General features: G+C 39.3%; 1 protein-coding gene across 4 annotated transcripts in view; it reads right to left on the reverse strand.

Moving 5' to 3' along the window:
* UTRN (utrophin) overlaps positions 1-13,350 on the reverse strand; it is a 429,397-nt gene that overhangs the window by 289,055 nt on the left and 126,992 nt on the right. For all 4 annotated transcript variants that reach the window (XM_058170259.1, XM_058170253.1, XM_058170245.1 and 1 more), the window contains exons 25-30: positions 11,479-11,625; positions 9,979-10,149; positions 7,863-8,042; positions 5,839-5,973; positions 1,411-1,560; positions 279-440 (exon numbers count right to left, since the gene is read on the reverse strand). In XM_058170259.1, coding sequence (XP_058026242.1) covers positions 279-440; positions 1,411-1,560; positions 5,839-5,973; positions 7,863-8,042; positions 9,979-10,149; positions 11,479-11,625 — 945 coding nt within the window. The remainder of the gene's footprint in view (positions 1-278; positions 441-1,410; positions 1,561-5,838; positions 5,974-7,862; positions 8,043-9,978; positions 10,150-11,478; positions 11,626-13,350) is intronic.

Consider the following 13,350-nt stretch of genomic DNA (forward strand, 5'->3'; position numbering starts at 1 on the left):
ACGGGGGAAAGAGGATATCGCAGATATCAATCTGACTACCCAATAAATCATACTACTAAAATATATTATAAAGACTGTAACATCCAGTTTACTCAATGCTGATTTCAGGGATAGACTACTTATTTCATAATCAAGAGATTACTGAAGGTTTTCTAGTGCAAAACACCATCAGCATCTCTTCATAGAGCATGTATTCTCTTAATTATCCTACAACTCAAAAACCATGTTACAAAGTGGTTTTTTAAACAAGAAGGAAGGAAGGAAGGAAGGAATAATACCTGTGCCTCTTGAGGCATTTGGAAGGCATCTATTCTATTGGTCAAATAGGATGTTAGTTGCCTATCCAAATCCTTCAAGCTTTCCTGAAGAACCTGCAACATGTGCTCAGTTTCGCGCATCAACTGAAGCTGTTGCTCCAAAGAAATCTGTTTACTGACTGCCTAAGGAGAGACAAAGAAATATATTGCATGAAAACTTTAGAACCTTTATATTTAGAAAACCTAAATATAAATACAAAAATGGTAAATCAGAACTGCTGACACTATGCTCTTATTTTCTGATTGTCAACAGTGCAGTGAAATATTACTTTCTTATGGTCAAGGGATATCTGCTGAAAGGCACATAATTCAGAGATTCCTAGCATGGCAACCAAAGTCAGAAGCACTGACTTCAGCATTCACTTTTGTTATCAAAACTTATGGAAGTATCCAGAGGACATATTAATACCAACTGAAATCATGATGGGATCCATCAATCCAGTTAGACAACAACGGTTTCAAAACGACTATCAATTCAGCTTTCTGTCCCTTGCAGGATCCTCTGTCCTGTATTTTTCAAGGCCAAAAAAAGAGTTCTCATTCCAAGGCAGAAGGTAAACTTTTAAAACTACTACAGCTTTACTCCATATTCTGTAATCTGTATTGTATAAATCTGCTCATTATACTTCAACCCTTTTTAAAATATAAAATCAGATGTTCAGTCATTTTACACATTTTTGTGGGATGGGTCTTTGTTTTTGTTGTTGTTGTTGTTAGTTGCGAAGTCGTGTCATTTACCTCATTTGCAGGAATCATGATTTAAATTTGCATTTCCAAATTATCTTTTTTTTCCTCACCTATACAGAAATATAAGATCCACTAAGCTGAATCTGGATCTGTACACTTTCAATCAAGAATTCACTCAGCCATCCAGTTTATGGTGTAGGTCATGGGCTTCTCAAACTTCTGATAGACCATAATGCAAGATGTAGGTAGTGTTGCCATAATTATGCCCATCTGGCCTTAATATAGGGCAGTTCTTATTTCTATAAGCTAGTGAAGAACAGCTTTAAGCATCATTCGAAACTGTATATTATGGATGCTGACATAAGTAAAAACTAATGTTTCATTCCATCAAAGTTACATATCATACCACATGACTTAATTCCTCATAACGGGCATTGAAAACTTCCAACTTTTCACTGATGATTTCATCAAGGATGCCTCCATCTATCAATGTTTGGCCAAGCTCCCGAATTTGAGTCCGATTGTCAGCTGGATGGCGCAGAATGGATTCCAATGACTAATGAGAAAATAATTAAACCAAAATGTAGGCACTTGTTTTCTAACATACTGAATGCAGCGCTCTGACATTTTAAAATTGGAAAAAATATCATGCAGAAAAAATATACATTTACATACAGTGTCTGAGGACTCACATTGCCATTGAGAGAACAATGAAACATATGGCATCTTATCACCCTAAAATAGTTATGGAAATTACGGACAAATACATCAAGCCATAAAAACAACTCAAGAACTCTACCAAAACAAAAAGAGCAAGAGGAAATAAAATCAGCAGATGGCAGCGGAATCAGTGAAATGTAAACCCAAACTGGAAAGCAGATGGAAAAAATATTAGTGTGGTTTTTTTTAATGTCTTCAGACAATAAAAAGGAAGGAAGCATCACCAATGGAAATGCATTCTACAGCAGAAGGCGGTGCTGTTTGTGAAATCTCCAGGTACGATGGAAGCAGACATAGGACCTCTTCTGGTTAGGCTGCAACTAGGCTGCAAAAATCTAAGGGACCATTAGATGGCAGCACAAAGAATTTTATATATCTCTTTGCTGCCATCTAGCAGTCATCTAAACATTGGCATTCCCAATCCCATATTTCTGCCTGAGCGGATCATAATAGATACGAAGGGTCAAAGAACAAATGCAGCCTCAAATTTCCTGCACATGAAACATTCAAGAAAAACTGTCACTCTGAAGTAACTACAGAAATATACTAGGAATCCTTTCAGTTAACTGTGGATAGTAAACAGTTGCCTGGCTCATATATTCTAACTACAGTTTCTGAAACACCTTCAAAGAGAGATCTATGTAGAACATATTGCCATAGCCTACTCTAAACACCAGTGAACTACTGAACAATAGAAGCCAAGAGTTTATTTTATACGCATTAGTGCACCACTCAAAGCAAGTGCACATTAGTGCACCACTCAAAGCAAGTTAAATAAATAAATAAATAAATAAATAAATAAATTAATTAATTAATTAATTAATTGGACCTGATTCAAGTAATTGATGGCCCTACGCACACTGGGGGAGGCACACTGGACCTGATTTATATCTCTGGACAGTGGTTAAATGATCTGGAATTAGGAGATTTAGTAACAGAACCTGTGTCATGGTCAGATCATTTTCTCCTTCGCCTGGACTTCCGGACCGCCACCCACCACCACAGGGAGACGGAACCAATGCGTTGGTTCCGTCCCAGGCGCCTGATAGACCCTGAGAGGTTCCTGACGGAGCTTGGGCCGTTCCCTGACGATCTGGCCCACGGCACGGCTGAAGAACTAGTTGTGGCCTGGGAACAGGCCGTGGCTGGGGCTTTGGACTGTGTCGTGCCTTTGCGGCCTCTGACCCGGCGCAGATCTCAACCGGCCCCTCGGTTCTCCGAGGGGCTGAGGGAGATGAAACGCTGGAGAAGACGCCTAGAGAGTACCTGGAGGGCCAGCCGTTCCGAAGCTGACCGGACACTAGTTAGGTCTTATTCTAAGACCTACCTAGTGGCACTGAGGGAGGCGAAGCGTTCTTACCTTTCCACCCTCATTGCATCGGCAGATAACCGCCCGGCCGCCCTGTTTCAGGTGACCCGCTCTCTCCTTCATCAGGAGGCGTGGGATGACCCCTTACAGGGACGTGCCGAGGAGTTTAGTGGCTATCTATACGATAAAATGGTTCAGCTCCGGGATGGTTTGGACCAAAATTGGGATGATCCAAGTGAGAGGGCGGAGACGCGTCTTGTCGAGATTGTTTGGGATGAGTTTGACCCTGTGGCTCTCGAGGACGTGGACAGGTTGTTGGGGAGGCTGCACACCACCACATGTTTACTGGACCCGTGCCCTTCCTGGTTGGTGCTGGCCACACAGGAGGTGACATGAGGCTGGCTCCGGGGGATTATTAATGCTTCCTTGTTGGAAGGGGTTTTCCCTGCCGCCTTGAAAGAGGCGGTAGTGAGACCCCTCCTCAAGAAGCCTTCCCTGGACCCAGCTATTTTGGGAAATTATCGTCCGGTCTCCAACCTTCGCTTTGTTGCGAAGGTTGTAGAGAGTGTGGTGGCATGGCAGCTACCCCAATACCTGGATGAAGCTGTCTATCTAGACCCGTTCCAGTCTGGCTTCCGGCCCGGATATAGTACAGCTTTGATCGCGTTGGTGGATGATCTCTGGAGGGCCAGAGACAGGGGTTGTTCCTCTGCCCTGGTCCTATTAGATCTCTCAGCGGCTTTTGATACCATTGACCATGATATCTTGCTGCACCGATTGGAGGGTTTGGGAGTGGGAGGCACCGTTTACCGGTGGTTCTCCTCCTATCTCTCTGACCGGTCGCAGACGGTGTTGACAGGGGGGCAGAGGTCGACCGCAAGGCACCTTACTTGTGGGGTGCCACAGGGGTCGATTCTCTCGCCTCTCCTGTTCAACATCTATATGAAGCCGCTGGGTGAGATCATCAGTGGCTTTGGGGTGAGATACCAACTGTACGCTGATGACACGCAGCTGTACTTTTCCACCCCGGGCCACCCCAACGAAGCTGTTGAAGTGCTGTCCCGGTGCTTGGAAGCCATACGGGTCTGGATGGGGAGAAACAGGCTCAAGCTCAATCCCTCCAAGACGGAGTGGCTGTGGATGCTGGCACCCCGATACAGTCAGCTGCAGCCGCAGCTGACTGTTGGGGGCGAGTCACTGGCCCTGATGGAAAGGGTGCGCAACTTGGGTGTTCTCCTGGATGGACGGCTGTCGTTTGAAGATCATTTGACGGCCGTCTCCAGGAGAGCTTTTCACCAGGTTCGCCTGGTTCACCAGTTGCGCCCCTTCCTTGATCGGGATGCCTTATGCACGGTCACTCATGCTCTTGTTACCTCTCGCTTGGATTATTGCAATGCTCTCTACATGGGGCTCCCCTTGAAGTGCACTCAGAGGCTTCAGTTAGTTCAGAATGCAGCTGCATGGGTGATAGAGGGAGCCACACGCGGCTCCCATGTAACACCACTCCTGCGCAGGCTGCACTGGCTGCCTGTGGTCTTTTGGGTGCACTTTAAGGTTTTGGTTACTACCTTTAAAGCGCTCCATGGCTTAGGGCCTGGGTACTTACGGGACCGCCTACTGTTACCTCACGCCTCCCACCGACCCGTACGCTCACACAGAGAGGGACTTCTCAGGGTGCCGTCCGCCAAGCAATGTCAGTTGGCGGCCCCCAGGGGAAGATCCTTCTCTGTGGGGGCTCCTACCCTCTGGAACGAACTTCCCCCTGGCTTGCGCCAATTGCCTGACCTTCGGACCTTTCGCCGCGAGCTGAAAACGTATTTATTTACTCACGCGGGGCTGGCCTAAATTTTAAATTTTTTAGATGAATTTTAAGGGTTTTTAGATTTTAAATGTTTTAAATCTCGGCCAATTATATAATAAGTTTTTTAATTCTGTTTTAAGTGTACATTGCTACTGTTTTAATTCTGGCTGTAAACCACCCTGAGTCCTTTGGGAGAAGGGTGATATAAAAATCTAATAAATAAATAAAATAAATAAAAATAAATAAATAATTCCAATTAGACAATATAATCACCAAGATTTAAAGTGTCCTTAGAAAACTTAAAGTTATTGTATCATTAATTTTTTTAAAAAAAAAATCATGTACTTCACCATCACATTTCAAAGAACAAGGAAAGTTGTTAGCAGAACAAAAGTTGGAATATTTTGCGAGATCACCGTGTGTTATATAGCAGATCAATAAAAGTTTCTGGTTTGTATTTGTTGTTACCAACACCGCAGCCAAAAATACCAATGTTTCAAAATATGTTTAGACACTTAAAAGTGTCCACTAGGAAAGGGAGAGTAAAAAGAAAGAAAAAGAAAAGATAGTAGGCACAAAACACACATTCAAAAAAGAGGGGAGCCTACATAGTGATGCTGCATCTGATATTTTGCCCTTTTTTGATCTTTGATCAAAGATTGGAGACTGCAGACACCCCTATTTCTTTTAACTCAAATAAGATTTTTTTTCATGCATCATGGGCCTCATTGATGCATCTCCCCTCTTTTTTTTTTCCTATTTGTATGATTTTCCTGTTAAATCAGAAGTGATTTGGCATTGCCTTCTCTTGCCCATCTTGAATTAAAGCAACAACAACAAAAAAACCTTTCAACAGGTCTGAGTTCCATCCACTTCTACAATTACTTAAATATTATGCAAAACGTGGAATTTTCATTCTATTTAAAGCGGAAAAAGTCTTCAGTTAAAAAACAACAACCCTAAATTCATTTGCATAAGCTACTTTTGCAGACTATCCTTTGTACCTCAAGGGCTTCACTGACAGCATCTATTTTATCTGGCAAGTGTTCAATTGTTTTCATCTTCTCTTCCAAAGTATTGAGCCAGCCTGCTTCTAGGTCCAGATAGTGTAGCAGTTCAATCCAACAAGACCATACTTCCTGAAGAGAAGGAATATATGAAAGAAGAAAAGGTTCATTCTATTTCAGAAGCTGGTTCCTCTCAGTCCAGTGATACATTTATTTCTTAAGCTTTATGTAGATTTTCCAGAGTATATTGTTCATCAACAGCAATGTTTTCTAGAACTACTCCAGATAATTTACAAGTTATTGCCTAACAATGAGACAGATACTTTCAATTCACTCAGCCTCAGGTTTCTCACTTGCTCAACTCACTTATTGTATCTCCAATGCAAATTCCAGATGCTTGCAATATATATAATATCAAAACAATGTGATGGAATATTACAATGGGGATAACTTAGATGCTGTATGAAAAAAATACATTTGGAGACAATAGCCTGTAATAGTTTCCTAACTTAACAGACAAAAATGTATCCTGCTTATACATATTATATATTTCTTTCTTTACCTTAACCAGTAATATAGAATTTTCTAATTTGCCATCTTAAACATGACTCAAAATTGATTTGGATCACATTCCAAAGCTAGTAAAGTATTTGCCCAATGTGACTAGAACAGAAAACTTGAGTTTAAGAACTTGACTTTATCCTGATTTGCAGCTACAAAGAATCAAATAGGGGGCCTGACTGTACAGTTGCTATTTCACAATGCTATCAAAAGTATTATAGGAAATATAGGAATGCATGTAGAAGTTAAATATACCTGAAATACTTAGTAGGCAATATATAATTCAGAAATAATCACTATATTGATGGAGTCTTAATATATACATTCCATTAGCTATATATTTCTCATCCCTATATCCCTGGATTTTCACTGACATTTTAAAATCAACAAAAAACAATGCAGTCCCACTAATTTTGGAGCCACTATTTGAACTTTATTTACTTGCATAAGAAATGGCTTCTAACTAATGGGCAGTAACTACAATCCTTTACTATTTAAAAAGCAGTGTTAACATATGTGTGAGGCTTAAAGTCAGTGTTGAGTCCTGGAAAGTATCTAGAGTTTTCTTGGCAAAATTTCACAAGTAGTTTGCACTTGCCTTCTTCCTAGGACTGAGAGTGAGTGACTGGCTCAAGGTCACCCAGCTGGCATTGTGCCTAAGGCAGGACTAAAACTGACAGTTTCCTGGTTTCTAGCCTGGAACCTTAAGCACTATGTCAACTGGCTTTCTAGGAAGCTTTAAAATATCTAGAATTAAGTATATAACAAAAGAGTTTTGTGTTTTTTCATTAAATAAGTTGCTGGTCTAACAATGCCCCCATCCCCAACTTTTAAATATAGAGCAAAAACATACCATTGGCATGATTTCTTTTAACTCTCGGAGTATAAACTTATGTATTAAACCAGGGGTGATGAACCTTTTATTCACCTAGTGCTGAACAGGTCCACGCTTTGCGGCCCTTCCCCGTGCGCTGTGTGTGCAACTACACTATCTGCACATGCGCATGGCTTTCATGCAGCTCCCCCGTGCACTGCGCGTGTAACCATACCATCTGTGCATGCGTGTGGCTTTCGTGCGGCTCCCCCATGCGCTGCATATGCAATCGCACCATCATGCACCTGTGCAGTTTTTGCACATGCAATGCATGTGTGCAAATGCATGCATGCAAATGCCATCTACACATGCACATGCTGTGCGCAAGTGCTCTCGTATGCATGTGCAAATGCACACATGTGCAGGAGAGCTCCGTAGACCAGCCGGGTCCCCTGAATTGTGTGCATGCGCACCAGAGGTCTGAACATCAGCTGGGGCATGCACCATGCGCAGCTGCAGTGGACAGGTCAAGTGCCCGGAAAGATGGCTCTGAGTGCCACCTCAGGCACATGTGCCATAGGTTCGCCATCAGTCTTAAACCCTCCCATTGGTGTTAATGGCAGGAAGAATTAGTTATGGATCATACCTCCAAAGTGTGGCATTTCCCTCTGATCCTGTTGCACAGTAGCTGGTAATTCTCCAATACAAGATTGAGCTCCGTTGTTAAGTCCTGACCACCAGATGGCAGTTTAACAGCTAGCATTTTGATGCTGTCTTTCAGAATTTTCACCCTCACTTCTTTCTGCAGCACATCTTCCTTTGCTCTCTGCCCAGAGGAAGCAAATAAGGACCAAACTAAATTGCAATCACTGTACTAACAATGGAATCTGAACTAATAATTAAAATACTGAAATGAATTGTTAACACTGTATTTCATAAGCACTTGAGAAGCGATGCAATCCATGTCTAGAAGTCTCAGTCATCCAGGTCATGGTTATCCAAAAGATGCTTTTTCAAGAGGCAACTGGACTTTCTGGTTTTTCTTTGAAGATGTTGTGCTTCTCATCCAAGAAACTTCTTCAGCTCTGACTGAATTCCATTCCATTCCCCACCATCCCGCCACAGCTGAAGCTTCTTGGATGAGAAGCGAAACATCTTCAAAGAAAAATCAGAAAGTCCAGTCGCCTCTTGAAAAAGCACCTTTTGGGATGCAATCCATGGGCCCCAAGACACTTCATTTGAAGATCACTCATATTTTATCTATTTGGGTTTATAAGCCACCCAATTCCAATGGATTCTGTAATAAATATAATGTATTTATTATTTATTCTACTAGTTGCCTACCATCATTCTGACATTTCTTGGCATACAAATGGATTTCATTTCTAGAGATATTGTGTTGCAAACTGGTTGCACGAAGACAACTCATCCCAAGATAAATACTTACTATGCATAAAGATTATTGCCTCAAAATTCCTAATTTATATGGCCAACAATAACTAGTACATAAAAAAAACTTTAAGATTGCATATTTTTCTGTGGTGTAATTTTTAATAATCTTACTACAATCAAGAATACTACACCAAATTTATCACTCTATTGAATGCGATTGTTTCAAAATAAAAAAAAATTCAAACACCAAGGTCATGCTGACTAGCAATTCTGACAGTTAGAAAGTCAACATACCTGAGGAGCACAAGACTGGCAAAGGCTACAGAGCACTCAATTACAAAACCTTTTATAATTTAACAGAAAATGCCAGTGGCAATCCTGTCACTCAATTCAAAAAGCTGCCACATTTTCTAATGTTAAAAAAAAATCCTACAATCTGATTTAGTGTTTGATAACCAGACTATTGAAAATGTCAGTTCTTTACAATATACCAAAATTTTACAACAATTGTACTGCATAAAATGATCAAGAAATTTTAACAGATCCTTTACATTCAGAATAGCTGTAATTTTTTTCAAATGTATGTAAATATTAAAATTTGTAATTTGCTACTCCGACACATGCATCCTTCGTATTTTCCCTGATCAGGCATTATTAAATTACAATTAGCCATATCATATGAATTAAATTAGGATGCAAGCACATATAAAATTAAGCTAAGAGACAGCAGCATTAAAATTTCAAGAATAATCAAAATGGGCTTTGCATCCTTATCACAGTTTCAAATTTGTACATTTTCTTATTAAATCCACTAATTCTACAGTCACTTTAACACTGTAAAATTAAAGCAAATGTCATTCTAAACTCCAGCCTCCTCTAATCCCACTATGTAGCAAGATTGGGAATTTCTACTCCAACCAGTATTTGCTGATCAAACAGCAGTAGCCTGAAGCCATCTGGTCAAATTGCAGAGTACATGACAGGGCTATGCAGCAATCTGGGCTCAACAGAGAAAAAAATATTTGATATGTACATGGCCAACACATTCAACTTATTAGCAGCACCTTAAATCATATAGAATTTTAAGATAGGCAACAGTTTTATACATTTTTACACAACCTCTAGTAGTGACAGTGGACAAAATATTGTTTCATAAATGTGTAAATAATCTGATTAATTCATTGTCAACAGTTAAGTAGGAAGGATAGTGAGCTTCAAGCTATTAAAAAACAAATCACTCTGTTCTGAAAAACTTTCCAGAAAAGGATATTCTGATGTAATAATATTAGTAACAACAATTAACACACATCCATATTTAGCGACTATGTCATTTTTTAAATACAATTTAAGCTTTTCAAAGTATTCCTGACCTTCATTTCTTCCACTGCATTCTCTAGCTCATCTGGATTCTTATATTCAAAATCTTTCTCCAGATATTCCTCTTCAGCCTGAGCCATCCACTCCTGCATTTCTGCCAAATCCTTTTTGAGATTGACAGCTTTTTCTTGATTTTCCGATAATTGATTTTTATGGGTAATGATCTAGCAATTCAAACAAAGCAACACAAAGAGGACAGCATTGTTTAAACTTGTTATTATTTTAAGAGTGATGTACAACTGATGAAAGAAAAACACGCGATCAACAGAACGGTGGAAGTTATTTTGAGATAATAACGTTCTCCATTTTTTTCATCAGGAAATCTAGGAAATAACATTTTATAGTTACAAAAATGGGCAAATGTAACTAATGCAGTTTTGATTAATTTTTATTGCTTTACTGTTCACATTAAAAATGAAGAAACCCACAATGATGGCTATGGCAGTGATGGTGATCATGGCCACAGTGGTGAAATCTGAACCGGTTTACTTCCGGTTTGCTGGCTGCGCATGCGTGTTGCGTGCCAAACTCACGCTGCACCTGCTTATGCTCGGTGCGCACCACGCACCAAATGCTAAAAATAAATAAAAATTTAAAAATGCTAAAAAAGTAAAAAAGTGTTGCTCACCTGATCATCAAACCTTTTTTTTTTTTTTTACATTTTTTACTACCGGTTTGGCGAACCGGTAGCTGTTTTTACTACTGGTTCGGGCAAACCGGACTGAACCGGGAGCATCTCACTCCTGCATGGCCATCATAAGGGTTTATAGTAATGTATGTTAGCAGCAGTGAAGTAGCAGCAGATTCTTAGAATAACTTCATTGTCACTTTAAATGTACACTAATTGGCATTAAAATGAAATTTCATTGCATGCAGCTCTCAAAAGACCACCGCTTTCACATTACATAAACATGACTAGATAGATAGATAGATAGATAGATAGATAGATAGATAGATAGATAGATAGATAGATAGATAGATAGATGAGAGAGAGAGAGAGACAGAGAGAGAGAGAGGGAGGGAGAGCGCTATGCATATACCCACATACCCACATATATTATATGACACAGAGAAACAACACAATCTAGTTTAGATGTATAAATGTACATAGCGAGAAAAACGAATCAAATACTTGTTGCAAGTATTTAGATTTCTACCATTTCACACAAGAATAACCATTACTAATACTCTCAGTTCCACTTAATGGAACTGTGTTTTTAACATCTTCTTCCTACTGAGTATGTTCACAAATCCGGTCCAGTTTATAGTATTAAAATTAAATTGGTTTGATTATAAAATAGAATAATGTAAATATGATTATTTAGTTTGTATTTCTATTTAGGCATTTGTAAATGTAAAATGGGATTTTATATGCTGAAAATAAAATATGATGCTTGGATATTATATGACTGGTTGCAATGCATGTAACAATGCTACTACTTGAGTATAATTACAGATATGAAAATGCAAGAGTAATAGTACCAAGAACCAACCTGCTTGCTTAGTTTGTCCCACTGGGATTGGATGTCTGTCAATTTGGATTTCACCCAAGCATTAACAGGCTGGCCTCTTAAAGAAGAATCTATTTCCTTCATCTCTTTTAGAGACAACTCAATTTTTTCCATTTCAATAATAAACAGCTGTTCATAAATGAGAAAACATATTTTAATATCTATTTCCAAAGATGCAACTTGATATGTTGCTTATTTCTGAGACATTTTTATGGATTTCAAAGACTTATTATTATGTTTGAAAAAAATAATTAACAAAATAATTTAATACATGGACACACACAGAGTGGGGGGAGGGGGAGAGAGAATGAGGATACAACGTGTTTTTTATATCATATTAACCAGAGGTGAGCAACTCCTTAAGCACCCTTTACACTCTAATATTGAACCACCAAAATTTAGTGGCAAAATCACCATTTATTAATGATAGGATTTTTATCCTTGGAAGATTTAAGGATAAATGGTTACTTAAACCTTGGTTTGTTTGTTTTTTAAAATTCTGGATGCACATAACATGCTTGATAAACAATCATTTAAAAATGTCAGTGTTCATACAACACACACAGCAGAAACAAATAAACTGCATATTGCAGCCATTAACATGTTAACCATGTTAAAGGCTACAATCCAGAGAGCAGTATTTCAGATATCCAATGGCATTTCCCGCAAATAAAGGAAATTTCTTTTTTTCTTCTTTTAATATAAATTTATTTATATATGTCAATAATCCCTATCACTTAATACTAAAGCTGAATAATAATAGAAAGGTATCTATTAAACACAAGAAAATAGGTAAAACAAGCAATGGATTTTATATATTTCCCTGTGACCAGAGAAATTCAATACTGATCAAACCCATGTAAAATTCATGATATTCTTGGTGACTGACATAGTTACAAAATGAATACATCTACTAGCATTGATACCGACAACTATGCTACGATTGTGACCTGCCTGAAAGCTACTTGCAACAATCCCATGATACAAGTTTCAGCTGATCATAAAACTCCTATCTTTGATAGAGTAAGCATTAGATATGAGAGTATGGTACAGATTTTCAACTTTGGGTTCCAGATATGTGATGGCATAACTGAAAAATTTAAAAAGAAATAAATACAAGAACTGCACCAATTCAGTTCTGTTTTGGAAATGATGGAGCTAAAAGAAAGTATGGGTGACAATGGATGCAGCTACTTCTCTTTCTGCGGGCCCCCATACTGGAGACTCATGAACTAAAACCATGCATCTGGAAACCAGAAGAACCCTATTTACTGCCAAGAGAAATTTATACCATAACATATAGGGTTTATATCAGTGGTGCAATCCACTTACCTTCGCTACCGGTTCAGGAACAGGAGCGCACAGGAGTGCGCATCCACCTCTTTGCACATGCACAGAGTCTTCTGCGCATGTACTGAGGATCAAAAACAGGACATAATGATGTCCCGGTGGGTAGGCAGAACCTTCCACCATGGTGCTACCAGTTCGTGCAAGACGGATAGATCCGGCCGGATTTCACTACTGGTTTATATCTATAATATGGAGAACTTGCCATTATGCCTAGTGGTGCCCTGCTAAAAAGTCTTGCTTCTGAACCATCAGTAAAATTGCATAATTAACCCAAAGGGGACCCTTTTTTTTAGCACATTCTCTAACCATATCTGATTTGGCTTGCAAAAAAAAGATGATCCAAGCCCCCAAGGGCTCAAAGGCTGGTATAACTGAAATTAAGCAAGTCCAGATCTGTCAAGCAACTCATCAGACCTACATCATTACTGTCACCTTACAAGTGCAGACTAGGACCTAAAAGAGCTAATAGCACTAATACATAGCTTTTAATTAAAGGAGGAAAGG

Source organism: Ahaetulla prasina, chromosome 1, assembly GCF_028640845.1.
Source record: "Ahaetulla prasina isolate Xishuangbanna chromosome 1, ASM2864084v1, whole genome shotgun sequence".
In the NCBI taxonomy this organism is placed as follows: Eukaryota; Metazoa; Chordata; class Lepidosauria; order Squamata; family Colubridae; genus Ahaetulla; species Ahaetulla prasina.